Here is a 21,569-nt window from a genome sequence, read left to right as displayed (position 1 = left end):
TTTCAGCATTCAACGAAAATGTTGTGGCTGGTGGCTACCATGTTGCACCGCATCAATTCGATTTAAATAATATCAAAGTAAAGTTAACCGAAATACACGCTGGTCAAATGAGCCCCACCGCATACCAATGCCGTTTATTGTGCAAAATTCAGTCTCACTCTAGTTTCGTTAATGTATGAATTTGTTCGTCGTGCACGTCGGTACATTTGCAGTACATACTAAAGCTCATGGCATGGTTAAAAAGCACCCACATTAACTGCGGTGAATGGGAGAAACATGTTTTCTGTGGAAATTGTAGTGGCCGGAGATCGATATCACGTTTTTCGAACGGTATGAAGCGAAATAAGGTTACATCCGTCTGCGTATATCTTTCTTTGTGAGCTAGGAACATCTGTGGCTCCGTGTAAATTTAAAATGTAGGTAATACTTAGGAGATCGACTAACTTGACACTATGATTACCTCGCAATTATTTTGGTGGTCCCACAAAGTAGGTATAGGCACAATGATTCCAACAAAAAAACCATTAGAATTATTAAAAACGAGAACAATGAGCTTCTGTATGGACAACCAAAGTTTTAGTGCAAACTTGCCGCATAAATTCGAATTTATTCTAACCAAATTCATTTGTATTTCCACCAAAATGATAGTCGTAATAATGTCACTGCTACTGCCAGTTGTTGCAACTGTGATGACTATTTTACGTTCCGTACACATCCACTTTGTCATTTATTTCAGACGAAAAAGCGAATCATTTTGGAGCACACACGCGATGAATTGAATCATTGGATGAAATGATCGATAACAAATTATGCAACAAAGTTTCCGAATGGAATTCTGTTTAAATGCATCTGATAAATTGTAACAAATTGTGGTTTTTTATGTGCACTTAAAGTAAAGCATGTGGTACAGCTTTTTGTTACAATATTTTATACAATCCGGAAAGTTCAAGTTAGACGACAATATATAGAAGGATGCACAATGTGCATATGAAGCAAATAGTAACATTATTGTTACTGTAACTATTTTACAATGTATGTTCGACTTTTATGCTTGTTGTATCTCGATATTTGAATTCCATTTGCAGACCGGAAAATATGATTCAATAATGTTGGAAAGGATGCAATTGAAGGTGATTCTGTTCAATATATGTGTCTTTAAGAACATCAACGGAATGCGAACGTAAATTATGACAATTACTGGTTTGGTGTAGTTTAGGGAATTTTAATTCTGCGAAAATCCGGAAAAAAATTCATAATTTTACAGAATTGAAGTTTCTTAAAAAATAATCCTTGGTGTAGGTGCGGCGGCACTGTGACAAAAATTTTTTTTTAACGAAAAGCCAAAAGTAGTCATCCTGTTTCCACTAATTATACCTAGAGAGGAAAACGTTAAACGCACTCATTGTGAAAAGTCAAAATTTTCGTGCTCGTGCTATCAAATTTGATTAAATGATAGATTTTGCACCGTTTTCAACGAAAAAAGCTATTCTTTAAGACGTTTACTGCTGTTGGACCTAGGAATACATGAAGTTTTTTATGGAGAACTGAAACAATAAGCGTTATCGCACGCCATCAGAATCACAGCAGTGACATAACCTAAACATGCCGACACACCAATTGAACATTGACATTACGTTTTTCATAACTGTGGACGATGATTGCCAAGTGCCCACAGAATTGGAAGTCCAATTGCGAAATCATCACTCAGGCACTGGACCTATCGAAAGATCTCCCAGTGAGCGTAACAATCTACAAAAACACAAACTTGTCATGTGTCATCACATCCATTGGTTAACATTGTACAATTCCGTTCAACAAATTCTGCCCGATTCACAATCAACTACAAGGTGTAGTCGTCTCACGGAACTCCCGGTGAAAAACCGAACCTTTCCAAAGGACCACAAGCTACCCGTTTTTGACCACAATCGACGCAAAATCGAAGAAATTACTGGCTATCGACACTCAGATATATGGTTACCATTTCTCCATGGAACTACCGGTGAACAACCGAACCTTTCCACAAAGGACTTGCATGACCAGTATTTTGCTATGATCGGTACCAGTGCATAAAATTTTCTGTCACGTTTGTATTTTAATTAGTGAAATGTTCCACTTGTCGCAAGATTTAGTTAAAACGATTTTGTTTTAAATTCAGAATGTACGACAATGTCGTGCCTAGTGTGTCTTTCTTTTTGTTATGAATACCTATACGAGTAAATAAAAAACCTAGAGAGGAAATTTCGAACAAAATTACGTAAAATATGTGGTCCCAAAAATAAATACGAAATGTTTATTGGTATGTGTTCCCCCTCTTAATTAAGACAGCAAATTGTACTATCGAAAGCGTCAACGTAAACATGTGGAAAATTATACGAAATTTGTATCTTATACAAACTAATGTTGGGACCACATTTCGTCGGACAAATTTCCTCTCTAGGTATAATTACTCTAAGGTTTCTAGAACCCAAGGAAGCAGCCTAGTTACAATGGAATTAAAGTCTACTTTCACTTTGACATGAAATAGACTTTTTGACACTCGGTGTAACTGACTAAAAAGCAGACCTCCACTAATTACAATTTTGTCTTAATTCTGTAACAGAATCTCAAGATTCCATCATTTCATTCACTAGATAAAGAATTGATCTAATGACAGTATGATGTATGTTGTGGTATCGTTGGTTGTTCCTTTTATGCAATTCAGTGATGATATTTGCAACTTACGCAGCCTGTCTGCATTGTTATATGAACGTATTTTCTTCATTGCATAAAACGTTGTATGCAATACGAATCGTATGCTGGTATATTATCGCGCACGACGTCTTGTCAACCTTCGTACGATTCTTGTTACATAAATAACTATTTTCGTTTTGTTGAAAAACTGAGTAGCTTGCCCAGAATTAATGAACGTTAAATTTGTAAATAATCCAGACCATTCACTGTCCTTCTCAAAATCAGAAGAGAAAATACTCACCCCGAAAAATAAGCATCCTAAAAATGACCAGGGTCTGTTTGAATAATTGATAGACACACAGAATGTAAGGATCTGTAAAGATTTTTCTTTTTTGAGAAAATACTCCTCATCGAAAGTAAGTGCAGACAAAGTTTTCAAACTCATTCTGAGTTATCTGTTATTCTAATCTGACATATCTAATCCCATTAAATAAATCGTAAACAACTAATTTGAACGTGGCTACAAAGAAGGCCAAATACAAAATCACCGAAAATATGCATAACTCAATCTCCAGCATATATTCATAACCCAATATTACCCTGAGAAATATTAAATTTACAATCTTATTTACCATTGCACCCAACTCCTCGACGAATATATTTCTTAAAAAAATCCAGCAAAACACATATTTCTATGTACAATTCACTCTTATGTTCAACATCAATCTGTATATCATTCATTCAATCCATCAGCCACCCAATATCAACACAGCAACAAATATATATACATGCGACGAGATATATCAACAGAGAGAAACCCACCTCGTACCACACACACCCAATAAACACATCCGACCCCAAACATGTAAAAGCATCAAATATCCTACAATCAAATTCCCATCGAAAGTCTTTCACTTCGCTTATTCTATTGATGTTGAGGGTGTCGAAGTGCCGCATTTCTGTAACAAGCATATTTATCTGTTGTACAGCGTAAAATGGATGGGAATATAACATTTTCAGATTGGGAGTAGGAGTAGTTTGATACAGATATATCACATGCTCTGATATACTATATACCCAAACAGTCTGTACAAATGTATACATATTCGTTTTGGGCACAACGAAAAATACACAGTGAACGAACGATGACGACGACGACGACGGGGGTAGATGAAATTTATATTACGATTTCAAACGCGTCCCTTTTCATATTTTCCTGAATTTCATTCAGTGTACTTTTGGTATAGATATGATGTGTCTGTGTGTTATGAAGGTTATGGAATACAGAAAACGCTGTCGGAAAACATCGCTTCTCGTTTATATGGTAAATGAATTGAAGCTGAGAGTATGAGACGGTTTAGAACATGCGCCTCATATTATATTGCCTCATTCACTGTTACACAACTCTGGTGAGGGTTTATATGAGTGGAGGATGATGATGTATAAGCTAAGCACACATAATATGATGCCTATCTTTCGGTGGCTCTGTGTGTATATAGATGTGGGTTGGAAAATTCTCATACCATTTTCATTTTACGTTCTATTCGGGTTTTCAACTCCCTTAAGCAATGTCGGGTGTTATGTGGATAGAATAATAATAAAGCGATACAATAACAGTTCATAATATTAATCGGTTTTGTTTTGGGATTTTTGAACCAGAGCAAATGGAAGAAGGGGTTGTGTTGGTGGGAAATATTTTCACTGGTAAATTTTATTGAGATAATTATTTCGAGATGACTTAATATTTAATAATTTTTTTTGTGTGCTCCGCTGTGGGTCAGCAATTTTTCAGGGTGAGTTTAATTGCTTTGGGGACACAAATTTTAGGTATTTGATTGTGGCTTGGGTCTTTAACGGATTTATTTATGTTAATTGAAATATTGAATGTGGAACGGTTTTTTGTTTTTCTATGGTAACTAGAATGATTGGAATATTGATAATGTTTGATGAATGTCGGTCTACGAATTTTTAGACTTATCATCAGTTGATGGTTAATATCGGGATTATTGTCAGTGAAAATGATATGTCGACGCATCCGAACAAAAATTCAGTGTCTCATCTAACCATGACCTATTTTAAGTAATTTTTATTACTAAAAATTACCAAAATTACTGAAGTTGACCAAAAATTACCAAAAAATTGCTTGGTAAATTTTGGTAATTTTTTGTAAATTTTAGTAATTTTGGTAATTTTTAGTAATAAAAATTACTTAAAATAGGCCCTGCATCTAACCCTCAATCGTTTTTAACAAGCAAACTTTCCTTTCCCCCATAAGAATGAGGCAACCAAACATAAATCCTTCGGTCACTGAACAATTGTCGACAATACCTGTCTCTGTCTAGTGGTTCTTCATTCGAAATCAAATTGCGGTTGACCAATTTACAGTTACACCGACTACTTTATGATGCTGTCAAATGCAACTTATATTTCACTGTAAATTTTACACTTTCATTTCGACAAACAAAACTGTTTTCCTCGTACACGAAATTTGTTATGCGAATGGAGCAAATTTTACTATTCAATTACATAATTTTATATCAGAATTATTTGCCAAAAGCAAAAGTTGCATTTATATTTGCTTCGAGCTGGAGTGAACTAAGTGGTTTCAGTCACATATTGTGTAAAACCACATTTCAGCAAAGAACTTTGCAATATAAACTCTGACTATGGCGGGAAACGAAATTCACTCTTTCTCTCTCCAACCCCTAAACATATAAATAAATTTGCATAGGTCACATAATGTTAAGCTTATAGACAACCCAACTAATATTAAAACATACCAAGCTTGTGTGTGGTGAAAACAAATTTCTCTTCAAAATTTTCCATAAAATCTAGAATTGTGTTAAGCTTTCCTCAAACCCCCATACAGACATTTCATATGGTTAGATATAATATGAACGTATGATTGGTACCAGCCACACCACATATAATCCATTCCGAGTTACTCGATATGCTTGTACAACTGTTGTGGCTAGTATACAAAATGTCTGTATGCAACAATAATATTTCATTCCAACATAACATCTAAAGTGTATGACGAAAATAGCGTCTAAACTTTGTTGATTGTTTCACTACTTTATAGCACATAATGACTCTGAACATATAGAAATAGACCGAAAGCCAACATGTATATTATTCCCTTATGGGGAATACCCATGCCGTATTGTGGCACTACCTAAGACGCGAAACTGTTTGTTATGACAATTTTTGCTTTTGAGTTGTAGATGGACCCTAACAAGGTTAGGCCAGGGAATTATTTCAATAATTTTGAGTAGATGTGTCAGTGTCAAAATGAAGGGAATACCAGTTTCCCTGCTATGTATTCTGGACAAAATACCCAAAATAACCCAAAAGAGGTACAATAACAAAAGGCCAGTGCTTGAAAATGCCCTGAAACTTAATTTACGTAACCTTAAGGTTTTCAATGCCAACGAGTGATGTAAGCAAATTTATATTCCAGGGATAATTTTAAGCAGAAATACGTTGCTTCGCATTGTTTTAGATACACTAACTTCGAAAAAGTAAACTAGCAGCTAACATTGCTGCAAAAAATTTTTTTTCATAAAAAATTGCACATGCATGAAATTCTTTGAGTAGCGATACTGAGCATCAAATTTTCATTCCAAAACCACATTCATCGAAACACTACCCATGCATGTTTGGTATAATTGGAAAGCCAAGACCAGTATCAGTTGGGAAAAATAGTTTTTTTTGTTTTTCTGTTGCTTTTCGGATGCATGGGAACCGTTAGAAGTTCGCCGAAATTATCTATTTTTTACCCATACTTTCAACTGCTCATAACTCAGTGTGTATGGATTTTAAACCCAACAAGACCCAATCTGCCCCGAAAGTACATGCAATTACCTTTGTAATGACACCCCACACGACCTACGTTTCGTGGCCTACGAGAAATTTCCATAAGAAAAGTGCATGTTTTAGGTTTTTGGTCACCTCTCACTAGCCACACAAGCTTGGACGAATTTTTTTGAAAGTGGTTTTGGCTTCTCGGGACCAATACCTATCTAGGCACATATCAAAAAATCCACTAGAAAATGTGTCCGATTTGGGCAGGCTGTTTTTCAAAAGAATCCCTCAGTACCTTTTCTGCTGTAGGTGCTGCCCAAAGCTGCAAAAATATGACATATGTTCGAACGTATCGCGTTATGACCGAAAGTAATATGTACTTGTACATGGGCTCTTTGCCTAATAGCTTCGACTTTTGCCAAACATTTGATTTTATTTAGTTACATTGGGAGGTGCAACGAGATTTCATTTGTATTTGATTTGTTTGGTAAATAGAATTCTCGTTGTTTGTGCGGATTTTGAGAGTGGATGTTTGTATAAACGAAGAAAAGGAACAATGCTTGAACAATTCAACATTGAAATTTTTAGCCCCGTACGAAGTACTGGGGGCTTATAAGATTAATATGCCGTTTGTAACACGTCGAATTGGAAGCAGACAGTAAGGGCAAAGCTTTTGGTTATGTTCATAGATGACGAATCCGCAATAAAAAAAATGTCCGTCCGTCCGTGACCCCTCTAGCTTGAGCAAATCACAACCTTTTTTCAAAATTCTTTTTTTCCCCGATTGGTATCGACAAAAGTAAGGTCAAGTTCGAAAATGGGCATGGTAGGGTCGGCCCTTCCAGAGCTAGGGCCCTATAGGTGTTTTTCAGTCTTTCGACGATATCTACCGAAATACGCACGTAATAGCTGCTTGTGATATATCAAATGAAAGGTATTGACGAGTAGAACAAAGTTGCTGAACATTGTTTTTGTGTAGGATGCAACGCGAGCTTGTTGGGAGGGCTCAAAGGTCGTTACTCGGCCCTAAGTGTTTTTTCCACATAAATCGAGTAAATCTCATCCGATTTTGCCAGATTTAGTTTTTTATGGAAGGTAATTGAATACCGAAAAGAACGTGGCGAAAAAAGTTTCAAATTTGGGCCCTTGGACTAAGGCCGCTACTCGGCCCTAAGTGTTTTTTGCACATAAATCGAGTAAATCTCATCCGATTTTGCTAGATTTTGTTTTATTTGAGAGATAATTGAATACCGAATAGAATGATGGCAAAAAATGTTTCAAATTTGGGCCCTTGGACTAAGGCCGCTACTCGGCCCTAAGTGTTTTTTGTACATAAATCGAGTAAATCTCATCCGATTTTGCTAGATTTTGTTTCACTTGAGAGATAGTTGAATGCCGAATAGAATGATGGCAAAAAAAGTTTCAAGTTTGGGCCCTTGGACTAAGGCCGCTACTCGGCCCTAAGTGTTTTTTGCACATAAATCGAGTAAATCTCATCCGATTTTGCTAGATTTAGTTTTTTATGGAAGGTAATTAAATACCGAAAAGAACGTGGCGAAAAAAGTTTAAAATTTGGGCCCTTGGACTAAGGCCGCTACTCGGCCCTAAGTGTTTTTTGCACATAAATCGAGTAAATCTCATCCGATTTTGCTAGATTTAGTTTTTTATGGAAGGTAATTGAATACCGAAAAGAACGTGGCGAAAAAAGTTTTTAATTTGGGCCCTTGGACTAAGGCCGCTACTCGGCCCTAAGTGTTTTTTGCACATAAATCGAGTAAATCTCATCCGATTTTGCTAGTTTTTGTTTCATTTGAGAGATAATTGAATGCCGAATAGAATGACGGCAAAAAAAGTTTCAAATTTGCGCCCTTGGCTCGGCCCTTGGACTAAGGCCGCTACTCGGCCCTAAGTGCTTTTTGCACATAAATCGAGTAAATCTCAACCGATTTTGCTAGTTTCTGTTTTATTTGAGAGGTAATTGAATACCCAATGGAAAGTTGGCAAAAAATTTTGGGTTTCTAAAATAATGTCGTAAATTGTTGGTTTTATTTGAGAGGTACTTCGTACGGGCTTTCGTAATTGCGCTATGCGCAATTTTAAAAATGAACACTTTCAGTAAATTTGACCATGCCCAACTTGACTTGCATTTTGGTAACAGACGCATTAGAGGGTTGTAGACGTATTAGGGTTCCGGGCGTATTACGGCTACGGTCGTATTATGGTTACGGACGAAATAGGATTACGGATCGTACGGGGCTAAGTCGCAGCAAACGCTCCGACTGTTCTGATGCCTTGTTTAGTTCTAAGCCCGTTTGGTATGAATGGTTTATAGAGTGAAGTTCACTCAGTGAACCGCTCTTGAAATCATAGCATGTTAGTCAGCTATTATCGATGACTTTATACGTTGCTCGTTTGTAACACCCAACACTGTTAAAGCTGAATTCACAGTCGTCCATTTTCCAGCCGTTTTGTCTCAGTTACGCAGCCGTTAACAGTTGGAATTAAAAAGTCATATAAACAATAGAAACGTCACGTAAACGGAGGCAAACCGGACGACTGTGAGCGCCACCTTAAGACTTACAATTCATTGGAAAAAGGTTTAAATCTGACATTCCATTCTCGTTAATACTAAGTGGACATACACTTCACGTAACACTGTAAAAAGTGATGATAAATACCAATATAAAAGGTGGCAACAATATACATACTCTCTTATCACCAAGTTAATGAATTTAGTACAAAGTTTCCTTAATATTCGAAACGAACACAACATAAATCCCATGAAAAATTAATCCTCATTAAAGTTACATATAATGAAAATCATAATCTTACCCACCCATCAAATTAAAACATAGGAAGCTCAATATACCTGAAACCTGACACAACATAAGCTAACCCGCTCGAACATATATACATAACTTTGACTAACTCAAATGTCTAACCCATTTAGAAAAAGCCTTGAATGTAATACTCGAACAACGACGACAACAATTCTCCAGTTAAAGGTGGTATGAGCTGCATATTAAATGCCATGTATATCAACGAATTAGTCGGCACACACATTGTGTTCCCTAGTTCTCTTGACTGTAAGTCGTGGGTCTTACAACAGAAAATACGATTTGTTAAATAACACGATAATTAAGTAAATCTCAACAGGTTTTCATAAACTTTTCTGTTCGATGGAGTATTGAAATCCTCAGGTCGAGTTCGATAACGGTCGGGTGGTATCGGTTCAACCATCTGAGAGTAGTGAAATCCCCAGGTCATGTTCGAAAACGGGAGGTATCGGTTGAACCAGCTGGAAGCTGTTCCCAAAAAACACTTTACTGCTTCTTCTTAACACAATAACTGGAGTAGTTCTTAACAGACTTAAAAAAATTGTCTGATGAAGAATGGAATTACTGAGGTGAGGTTCCAAGATAGTTTTACGATCTAGCTGCTGTTGCTAAACGAATTTTTGGATCTATTTCAATAGTTTTCTGCTGTTTGATTTTGTCTTGTTAACGAGTGTGTGAGATTTTCAGTGAAACTAAAACACAATTAAAAGTGAGAGATTAAGACCGTTCTAGTAGTTCTTCTTCTAATTGTGTTTTTGTGGCCATCAAAAATACATTTCATTGAAATCAATCAATAAATCATTACCAATACAAAAACTATTGAGAAGTTCAGACAGTCTTGGGATCTGACCCACCCAACAGGTGGGACCTGGTTTGATACACATCGTAATATATCCCATATAGGTACAATCTGTACATTATTTTCAATGTGGAACATTTTGTGGAAAACAGTGGAATGAGCGTACAGGATTCTCAACGGAATATTTTGTGTATGTTCATCGCTTATAACATAATTTTGTTCCGAAAACGCTTCTAGTAGATGTATGTGAATGAGAACGCTACAACAGCACACATATCACACATATAACATTATAAAATGACTTGTGAAGAGTATTCGTTGGTAATATTTATTGTGTTAAATAAATGTGGAATGAGGGGACAAAAGGCATTTTGATATGTGGCGGTTGGGGTGTTAAATGATTATACAGAACGGAATATATTCATACTTTAATGTGTATAAATATAACAAATAATATATTAATTCGGGTAGGTTATGTTCATTTTATTTGTAGACCCAAATAAATTCACATAGGACTAATACTCTTAATTCGTATGTGTTTGCGTTGTAAAACGCTGTTGCCGGAGTCGGAGAAAATGAGCGAGAATGAAGTTGGTATATAAATGTTTTCACCGAAAAGGTGGATATCGTACAGTTATAGTATGGCAAATACGCGACACATAATTATATGGGAATTACAAACAATAAACCTGGGTGGCTTTAGCATTTTGGCAAAATGGTTTCATATAATATAAGAGTTCGTACGGTTACGTGTTGTTTTTGGGGTGGTGAAATTACTTTGTACTTTATAGGATATTTTGACATTTCATGATAACATTTTAGGTGCTTGTTGATGGATGGTAATTCTAGGCATTTGGAAATTGTGTACAGAATAGTTGTGAGGTTAAAATATTTGGTTACATACTAGGCATTTTCCCATTGATTGTGGCAGAGCGTATCATTCATAGTGGAATTAGTGATTGAGGTTTAGCGTTTAATGTTTAATTTCTGATTTCTATTGATCCATATAGGAGGCTTATTACAAATGGATTTCGGTTTCAATATTAGTTTATGTTACGTTGTCGGTATGTACATGCTACAGAATGTGTTGATTGTAATAAGGGTTTGCAATATGAGCCAATCAATAAACTCCACAAAATTATCTCTCTGAAAGCACTTGAACCGATGTCTAGGCTAAATGTGAGGTTTTCGATACAATGTTCCCAAAAATTGGGAAGATAGAATTTGTCTAGTCGACTTTTGAAATTTTCAAGGAAAGTCGGCTGGGAATACCATCTGCAGTTTTCTGTGGGTTTATTCCTCACCGTTAGCATACAGATCGGCTCAATAGCTTCAAACAGCTTATCATTTCATCTGAATATTTTGTCGGTAGTGGTTGTTCGCTAAGGCCGAAAATGCACGAAAAATTTTCTGTCCCTGAGATCGACAATTATGCTGTATTTTCCATTGTAACTAAGATTTTGTGCATAGGCTAAACATTGGAAAAGGAACATAATTGTCGATTTCGGCATCGCAAAATTACTCGTGAATTCTCGGCCTAATTGATTAGAATTGTGGCGCATGAATCTCTGCTAGATCAACTGGTTTAAAAAATATCTATTATTTTTAGTCGGAATTTCAATTATTAACTTCTCGAAAATTCTAAAAAAAAATCCTAAGAATTCCCGAAAAAATTCCGAATGAACACTGATCCTTAATCAATCATTTCTTACATAGTCAAGTCGAAATATCCAGTACTCGTTTTCGTACGAATTAGAGTTTCGTAGATAATGACATCTAAGTTGTGTCATTTGTAATATTTTCTTTTGTAAATGTCAACTGCTACAGCAGCTCTAGCAACGGTTACTCAATGGACGAATAACCGGGAATTTTTCAGATTTTTTTCGTCGTAGACGGTGTTTCATTCACAAGGGACGAATACACAGGTTGCAGGCTTTGCACACGCTTGAATTTTTTTAACCTCCGCCCGTTGTAATCCGAATAACTCATATGTATGTTACTTCTAATGTGACTGTGAAAGGAGACCATTCGGATGGTATTTAATAAATGTAACTCAAAGAGATTCATATGAATGACATGCAAGAGCTTTCGTAAAAACAATAGTGAAGTCAAAGAATGTATAGCATTATTCAAATAAGCACTGCCAGTAATTTTCATATTGCATTGACATTTTTCATAATCAACTTTTTAATTAAATAATATTTCCTTTGCTATCAACGCAAAGGCAACGAATGAACACTGTGGTCTTCACCCATGACAACATTTATGTAAAATGGAAAATGCAAAAACTTAATTAAAAATATTACCATCGTCATGTATGACGCATTTAATTTCAAAACCATGTTATTGTTTCGAAAACCCTGTTATGTCACATTCCTTTACCTCCACTTTCACATTGTGTATCTTCTGCATCAATTTTTTTTTTCTACAGTAAATTCCATTAATATACACATATAAACCCACCTCGGATGAGACATCTAGACCACAAACATTTCGCCCACATCTAAAAGATACTGGCTCAACAAAATCCAAACAATGTAACTCGGCAAGAACACATTAACAATAATTTCACATTCACTCTAGTGTGTAAACCAAAACTGTCGTTTCGTTGCTAACGACGATAACATAACAATCTTCTTCTCTCACTCATCATCAACTAATGATATTATATTGTGTTGAGTATCCCTCCAAATATAAATGTTGCGATGAATGAATAACACAATACGGCAGGGGGAGGAGGGCAAAAGGAGCCCAGGAATGTTTATGGCACTAGAAAATGTAAGCAGAATTGATGTGAAAAACGTTGCATGTGTATAGCAACGAAACCGAACATTTTCAGTATCAACTGCGAAACAAACCTTATTTCATGTACAGAAGATGATATACACAGTTGAGTAATAGGAGAATCGGGGCATAGGATAGGGTCCTGATAAAATGGGATTGTATTTGAGTTTATGTTGTGTTCTGGGTGTGCTCGCTATAGCGATATATTTTCTCGTAACAATAATGTTCCATAAACTATTGAACAATGTAGGAAAAGATATTATTCGTTCTATGATGCATGCAGCTCGGTTTCCTTTATGAGTTTATTATATGAGAAAATGTGTATTTGAGGGCTCTTTCCTGTGACATTTCAGATAGATTGAATGTGATATGAACTGAATATGTCCATAGAAAATAGAAATTGGAGGGAAATGTAGATATATTTTTTGTATTGTACATGTCGTATAAGTAAAGCATTCAAGCGATTTTTATGGTCGCTTACAAAGTTATTTTCAACGTAAGATGTAAACTTCAAAAACATTTTTTCACAAATTCGAAAAGAAGATGAAGAAAATATTTTCGTGCTTTTATGGTCGGATGTAAACAACTGTAAGACTGAATCAATTTTTCAATATTGCATTGGACATCTGCAAAGTGATATGTACACAGTATTTTTACCATTATCAGTCTTTATGGAATAAGTGCTTTCAAAAACGTCAGTACTTTCCTTCGCCTCTTAGAAATCATTTTTAATGTTAAGAAAAATGAATCCTTTTGAACGAAAGACCAAGAAAGGTTATCAACTGACCATATAACGGCACAAAATGTTACTTTCATTGATGTCTGAAATACGAAGAAGTGAGCAATAGGGGAGAGTGAATTTTAAATTTTTTAACTTTTGAGAATGGGACAGATCTGGAAGAAAAGGACGTCGTCCAATGATTAAGAAACACGACAAAAACAATTCCACTAGATTTACGAGTTTCTGCTGTAGACTTCTTCCATTTTACGGTAAAAACGAATTTTGACAGGCCGAAAACAACCGACCGTCATCCACAGAAGCAAACATAACCGCAACTTAAACAAATTTGTTCGTTTAAACTTCAAAGTGAGGTTGTGTTGGCTTCTCTGTGTATGACGATTGACATTTTGAACGGCATTGGAAGAAACCTATTGTTCTGCGCTCTATCACGGTGGGGCTGAACGAATTTTAAATAAACGTGTAAGTTTCCAACCCGGTTTTTTTCATAAGTGAGTTGGGGAAAATAGATTATTTTATTTAGATAGCTCTAGATTTGCAAGTAGAACGACCTCGATGCAAAAATTTTTCATTCTTTTTGGTTCTCAGAAACAGCTTTGGGGATTTTGCTAAAACTTGTTTACTTGAATAGCACTTCCCTCCCTAACTGACCTATGAAAAAAACCGGGTTTGAAACTTACACGTTTATTTAAAATTCGTTCAAACCCACCGTGCTATATGAAAAACTTTTTTTGTTGTTGAAACATTGTCTGGCAATAACATTTTGATTCAACTATTTAGGATTCATTTAACCTGAGTGACAGGTGATCTCGATGAAATGGTTCGAAAAAAATATATTTTGTTGGTCGTCAAAGTTCGCCGATGTCGAAAAATTAATGTCAAACATAAAATTCAGTGTTCGCTGGATAGAACATGTCTATTTTCATCTCATTAATCTTCAATTCTGTGGAATGAAGTAGTGTCTCCAGATTGAAGCATATAAACATTAAAAAGTATTCTAGCTATTGTTGTCCAAGCGCCCAAAAATGTAGAAAAATTGCTTCTACCTTTATGCGAAAAGATTTTTGAACCTGAATGCTAATGTTTTGCACACACATAGAAAATAGCATACGAAATTAGAGAAGCCAGAGAAACGAGGAGGCCTATTATTTGTGAAATTTATGAAATTAGAATTTTGTTACAGTTAGAGGCAGAGAAATTTCAGCATGAATTTACTTCAGCTGTTTTTCAGCTGATATACACATACAAGTAACACTGTTTGTACTTGTTTATACGGTTGAAGCTGTTACACACACACACACGTGGTAGTGGTAAAACCATATAAAGACGTATGAACAGTTTTGATTGTTTGTGTGGATCAGCTGAAAAATAGCTGAAGCAAATTCATGCTGAAATTTCACTGTCTCCAACTGTAAATTTCGCAAAATTTCGTTAAATAATATAACAAATAATAGGCCCTGAACCGCAGTCGCTGCTTAAATACGACAGAATAGTCATTTCTGTACCTGATTTGCACGATTAATTTTAGGCAATTTGGCGAGTTGTAGGCAGAACGGAGTGAGTTTTCATGCAAAGGGCCGAAAACTCGTGAAAAAAATCAAAAATTGACCTTATTCTCGGCCCGAAGCATGAAATAGTTATTTATACAATCGAGTGATAAATGTCGATTGTCACTTGAGGCCGAGTGTGACAATACACATCGTGTGCCTAAAAAAACATTTATCACTCGAGTTGTATACAACGTTTTTCGCAATAAAGACAACGGAAAGTCCTACTTTTCGTCACTTGTTGCGAAAAGATTGTTTGCGTGGGCAAATCAGTAGCTGCATTTTTTTGGGAATATGCACATGAAAATTGTTCAAGTGCCTAGATGTGCAATACAGAAATCGTATACTATATATCGAAATAGGGCGGAATAATATTTCCACTGGAATATACTCTTCATATTGGTAGGGTCCAATTTAATCCAAATAAATTTCAATTTTATTGAACCAAATATTAATAACTTTTTTTTAACTTTTTTCAGTATTATGAAATGTCATATGGCCTTAACGTAGAAATGCACAAACAGGTAAATAAAACCCTTAACTACTTTCAAATAAATGTAAATCGTCCGATCAAAAAATTGTCGTGTACCAATCCTCATAAGCCCAACCATCATCCCCACAAGTATTGTGTATTCCAGTTAAAACCAATATAAATTCTACATCCATTTTGCATGTGTACCCGTTCCAACAAACAACTTGACTATCCAACACATCCGCGCATCCCTCTGATATATCATCATAAATATTTATTAAAAAAAAAATCTAAAATGTGTTTACATATACAATGTGTGGATTAACTGAGGATGCCGTGAGTATGAGAACGGGGTGGAATGTTAAACTTTGGAATGGGGTCTCGAGCACTTTTTTGTGAGTTTTTTTTTATATTAACCACCCATCAACCTGTCCGAGCGAAACATATTTTTGTATATACAGTTTGATTTTACAACCGCGTTCAACCCAGTACTATCCAACTACCCACAGCCCATTTTCATTTACTCATTTTTTATTATTTTTTTTTGCAAATTTTTAAATTTTCATTTTTCTGTAAAGAACATAACATGCACGATGAATAGATTTTAATCTGATTGTTGGTTATATTTTTGCAGTCTTTTTTTTTAAGCGGGTGGGTACAGAATTCGTTGTTCCCTTGACAGTAAGTCATGGGTCTTACAACAGAAAATACACCATACATAACACGTTCACTACTATTAAAAATGAATGGAACGTTAAATGTTAAATTGTTACCACAAAAACTTGAGCAATGATCAACCGATTTTCAAAAACTTTTTTTATTGGATGTAGTATTGAAATCCTCGGATCAAGTTCAAAAATGGATGGTATCGGTTCAACCATCTGGGAGTAGTTCTCAAAAGAAGTCTTTTCTACACTTTGTTAACACGAGCAATTGCAATACTCAATCGATTTTCAAAACAAAAGTGTTTGGTGGAAAATGGAATTTCTTAGGTTAGGTTCCAAGATAGATCTAGCTGCTGCTTTTCTAGTTATGTGATTTTGCATTTTTAACGTGAGTGAAACGAAAACCGCAGTTCACATACGAGTTTATGTTTATGCAACTCAGCATCATAATGTTCGAAATTAATAACTTTAGATGCCTCTGTTGCATAAAACGTTCTGTGAATCTCGGTGCAAAGTACTTTATTAGGCTCTAGTCCAGCCCCTTGTGTCAACCCACTCGCTTTAAGTTTTTAAATTTTTTTCTTTACCTTATGTGATTGAGCATGAAAAACTGGAACTAATTTTTTTCTGGAAAATGGAAAATCGCTTTTCCGGTCGGAAAAGCGGTTTATATGAAAAAATTAAAAGTCAAATATCTACCGAAAATGACAACTTTATTCAAAAATTCTTTCTGATCATTCCTTATGGGCAGCATTCGAAAGGCACTGACTTAAGCTTTTCAAAAAGCCCTCATTTATTGAAATCAGTTTCGAATTGACGGTGTGAGGTGAACTCAAAGTTTAGGAACTTTCCGGGTCATTTTTTGGGAAGATTCCTATATCGACGTCATTTTGTTTTACAGAAAAAAAAATTGTTCCACGAAATGTTGGTATTGAATCAGGCTTTCAAGGAAAAAAAGAATTTTTGAATAAAGTTGTCACGTTCGGTAGATATTTGACTTTTAATTTTTTCATATAAACCGCTTTTCCGACTGGAAAAGTGCTTTTCCATTTTCCAGAAGAAAATTTAGTTCCACAGTTTTTCATGCTCAATCACATAAGGTAAAGAAAAAAATTGAAAAACTTAAAGCGAGCGAGCCGACTTTTTCTGACACAAGGGGCTGGACTACTCACCATGTGTATTATGAGACACGACTTCGGCCTCGTGCCATTATTACACATCTAGACGCTTATAAAGTACTTTGCACTCGATTTATTAAAGACATAAACTGTTTTTTAACCGGCGCATCAAATAGACAATAGCACTCTATTGTGAGCATAAAACCAGACCCGTATGTACCAAAAAATTAATATATGAAGCTAAAACTAAGTAACGATTTATAATGTTCTGGTGTTTACAGAACGTTTTGAAGATTTCTTAGTTGGGATTGTTAGCAAAACGGCCGCAAACTGTTTACATTTTGCGGCCGTTTTGCGGTAACGCTTTTCCTAGTGCGAATTTAGTGTTATCGTTTACTTTCGGCCGATTGGCTAACGACCCCTAGTAGTTCCTTTTCTATTTATGTTTTGTGGTCATCAAAATTACATTCGATTGATTTATAGTTACTAGTAAAAAACTATTGAGAAGCTCAAACAGTCGAGGGATCTGACCCACCCCAAATGTGGGACATTGTTTTTTATAGTAAAAAAATATTAAAGGTTTGAAGCTTTGGCTTAATACCTAATTAAAAAAATAATATTGAATTTGTGCAGAGGTGGGGGTACTTTTGACAATATTGGTAAAATTTGAGTTTGGCATCGATAAATAATATTATCAATTCGATACTGGAAAAAATGCATTACCCCGTTTATTAAATTATTATGCATTATCCTCGTCACTATCTGTACCAGTATGTACAATTTTAAATAGCAAAAAAGTAAAATAAACGAAACTCGATTTTAAGACGATTTAACGCAACTGTGTAATAAAATTGAATAGAAAAACGAGGTCCTCCAACCACAAAATAAAAAGGACAGAAAAAAACCCATTTTCTCTGTTTTAATGAAATCCTTAAATTACTCAAACCGCTCACCTCTAACCACTTCACATAAAATGTAAAATGAAAAGGGTGTGCAGCAACGGATGTCTATTTTATGTGTATTATATAATCGGTTGGCGTGGAGTGGTTACATTTTCATTGAAGATCCTGCGTGGATTTTAAAGTTATATAGTACCCACACATACACTTTAGACTGCTTTTTTTCAATGAATGGAAACAGAAAAAAATCTATTCAAGTTCTTATTTCATCATTTTGCGTTTATTTTCAGCGGAAAAATTGTAGTTAGAAACAATTTAAAAATTCAACAGAAGTGAAATTTAAATTACTGTTTATGCGAGAGAAAAGAAACCTTCTGATGTTCACTTCCGTATATGTGCTACGGTTAAAAGTTTGTTGCATGGTGACATATGAGTTAACAATTTCGTTTCGATGACGTCTGTACCGCACTTTAGTTTCCACTTAATTTATGTTCAGTTAGTAGTTGAATTTGGTTAAAGTTGAAAATTTAATCGAAAATAAACTACCACGTCAAGCACAAGATGTTCGTTAAGTGCATTGAGTTTTCTTGCTGCAGTAAAATATTTTATCTTCCATGTGTGACTATTTCATACATTACTCGTTTCTGTATATAAACTCTAAGACATACGTTAATTCTGGTTTTCTAGGGATATAATTCTATTATTACTCTTCTAGGGTAAATTTTATTTCCGTTTTTTTTATTTTGAAGAAAAAAACCAGTGACCCGACGGAGATTCGAACACGGAACCTCCGACTTATGAACAAACTACGCTAACCATTTGACCACAGAGTCTTCGGGTATATCAGATATGCATACCCTCATGATTGTCTTATGCCGCATTGTGCGACTCAATTTATGAAGTATATAAGCAACATGTACTGCAAAATGTGTCGCGTGTATGTGTGAATGCCATGTTGGAATTCGTTTAGAGCAAAAAATAGTCAAATTTTGATGAAACGGATACTCTTCATTCAAAAATTTCTTCTTTTTTTGTTTTACCTCAAGATTTCTGTAAATTATTTAGTGTTCCGATTGAACTTATGTGCCGAGAAATATGCCATCGCAAATGTGGTGTAAAAATGTGTAAAAAAGCGTAGGGTCTGAGTGCTCAGCAGAAATTCGTACGAATGAAAATCAACTTACGATAAAGAGATGAGCATAGTTTATTTGCAATTTATTTTAATAAAATGAATAAATAAAAAAAAATGTTTGGTGCGGGAAGAGAACTCACGACCTCATGCATAAAAAGTTCACGCTCTAGCCAATTCGGCCACTGAGATTGATGATTCCACTTAGTTTTGTTGTCATGAAACCCCACATGTATGTAGAACATAAAAGCAATGAACATAGATGCTCGCATAGATGTGTTAGTAAGTCTGTCGCAGGTAGTCCGATCAATTTAAAAAGTGCACGACAAAATGTCGCGTGTGTATGTTTAGAACGAAAAATAATCAAATTTTGACTAAACGGATTCTCGTTATTCAAAATTACGTTGTTTAGTGTTTTATATCAGGATTTCTGTAACGTTATTAGTTTTTCAATTCTACAAATATCTGCCGAGAAATGTGTCATTGCAAATCAATATGACAAAAAGGCTAAGGTCTCGGTTTACAGCAGATATTCATTCGATTGAAAATCTACCTACGATACCGGAGATCAGTTTATTTACAATTTTTTGATAGAAGATTGAAAAAAAAAAAACAAACAAAAATGTTCGTTGTGAGAATAGAACTCACGATCATGTGCATAAAATTGACGCGCTCTAGCCGATTCGGCCACCGAGACTTACGATTACGTCTCGATGTTGCCATGATTTTGCTTGATTGTCACACATGATGCTTGTATTGTGTACTAGATACACCAAATATTTCAGTGGTGTTTGTGTTTGTATGTCTTCGAGTTTATATACAGAAACGCTGAATGTATGAAATAGTCACACATGGAAGATAAAGCATTGTATTGGTAGGCGAGAAAAATTCTCGAATCACTTCTTATGTACATATTGTATACACACGCGTTCGCTACGCTCACTTGTTATATACAATATGTACATACGAAGTAATTCTCGAATTTGTCTCGCCTACCAATAAAGTACTATGCTTTGTCAATAACTGCGTGTTGTTATCTTTATCCATTCAATCTGATCAAAATTCTGATATCCAAGGATATTGTACGAACATTATTAAAGTTCAAAGTAAACTTTTACAAATATCAAACGACTCTTTGAAATTATGTTAACAATCTACATACACTTAATCATAATGCGTTTCATATTACGTCTGAGCGACACACAACAGCGACGGACATTATAAACGGAAAGATTTTTTGATATTTTTAAATCTTTGTTACTGTCTATGTGTCTTGCCTAGCTGAATACAGTTTCGAACGTGTTCTCAAACATGTATTTCTATGTAACTCTAAACCAAACTCATGTGATTTGAAATTTTAAATGATTGTTGTCTTAAGAACTCACTCATTTGCTCTTATTTTAGGGGGCGAAACATCGTTAACAAAACAATTGTAGATGCCTGACCCTTTCATTCAATTAGTAGAACACTCTTTTCGAAACGAACCTCGATTCAATTGAATTCACTTCAGTAATTGACCTCACCATTAGCTAGGTATTTACTAATTCCACATTCGTACATATCGGTAGACAATTTTTTTTTCAATTTTTTTTTTCCAAACTATGCTTTTTCAATGTACTCTGACGTTATTTATGTACAACATCAGTAAATTATCGTTTTTCTACGGAATTTATAGCCAAATATATTCGCTTTCATGTCGGTCATAAATCTTGCCTGAATCCATACGTTTTTTTTAATATGGATAGAAGAAAAATAGAATAGGAAAGGCGTTATATCCCTCTTATACTGTCAGTGTGGTGCGAATGGACGAGAGTTTTTCTATCACATTACAAACATTATAGCAACACGTCAGGGTTTTTGTATTAACCATTTATAAACAGGAAACTTGCTGCCACACAACGATAAAATCAGTTCCTTCTTTTGTTTTAAGGTATCGCTTAGTGTTAGATACTATCAAATCTTTAATTTTACCGAGGAGTAAATAAAATTCTAAAATTGGCTGCTTCTTTGATTTTGTTTGGGACACAGTTATTTTGACGTACATGATTGTCTGGGGTCATTTACCACTCAAGTTTTACTATTCGGTGCACTATGGTAGTAGAACTA

General features: G+C 35.1%; 1 protein-coding gene across 5 annotated transcripts in view; it reads left to right on the top strand.

Moving 5' to 3' along the window:
- Positions 1–21,569, top strand: part of LOC119067592 (protein groucho) — a 141,776-nt gene that overhangs the window by 104,083 nt on the left and 16,124 nt on the right. For all 5 annotated transcript variants that reach the window (XM_037170693.1, XM_037170716.1, XM_037170704.1 and 2 more), the window contains exon 4: positions 15,660–15,704. In XM_037170693.1, the coding sequence (XP_037026588.1) occupies positions 15,660–15,704 (45 nt within the window). The remainder of the gene's footprint in view (positions 1–15,659; positions 15,705–21,569) is intronic.

This window comes from Bradysia coprophila, chromosome II (assembly GCF_014529535.1).
Source record: "Bradysia coprophila strain Holo2 chromosome II, BU_Bcop_v1, whole genome shotgun sequence".
NCBI lineage: Eukaryota > Metazoa > Arthropoda > Insecta > Diptera > Sciaridae > Bradysia > Bradysia coprophila.
Note: the sequence above shows the minus strand (reverse complement) of the source record. Positions and strands in the feature narration are given on the sequence as shown.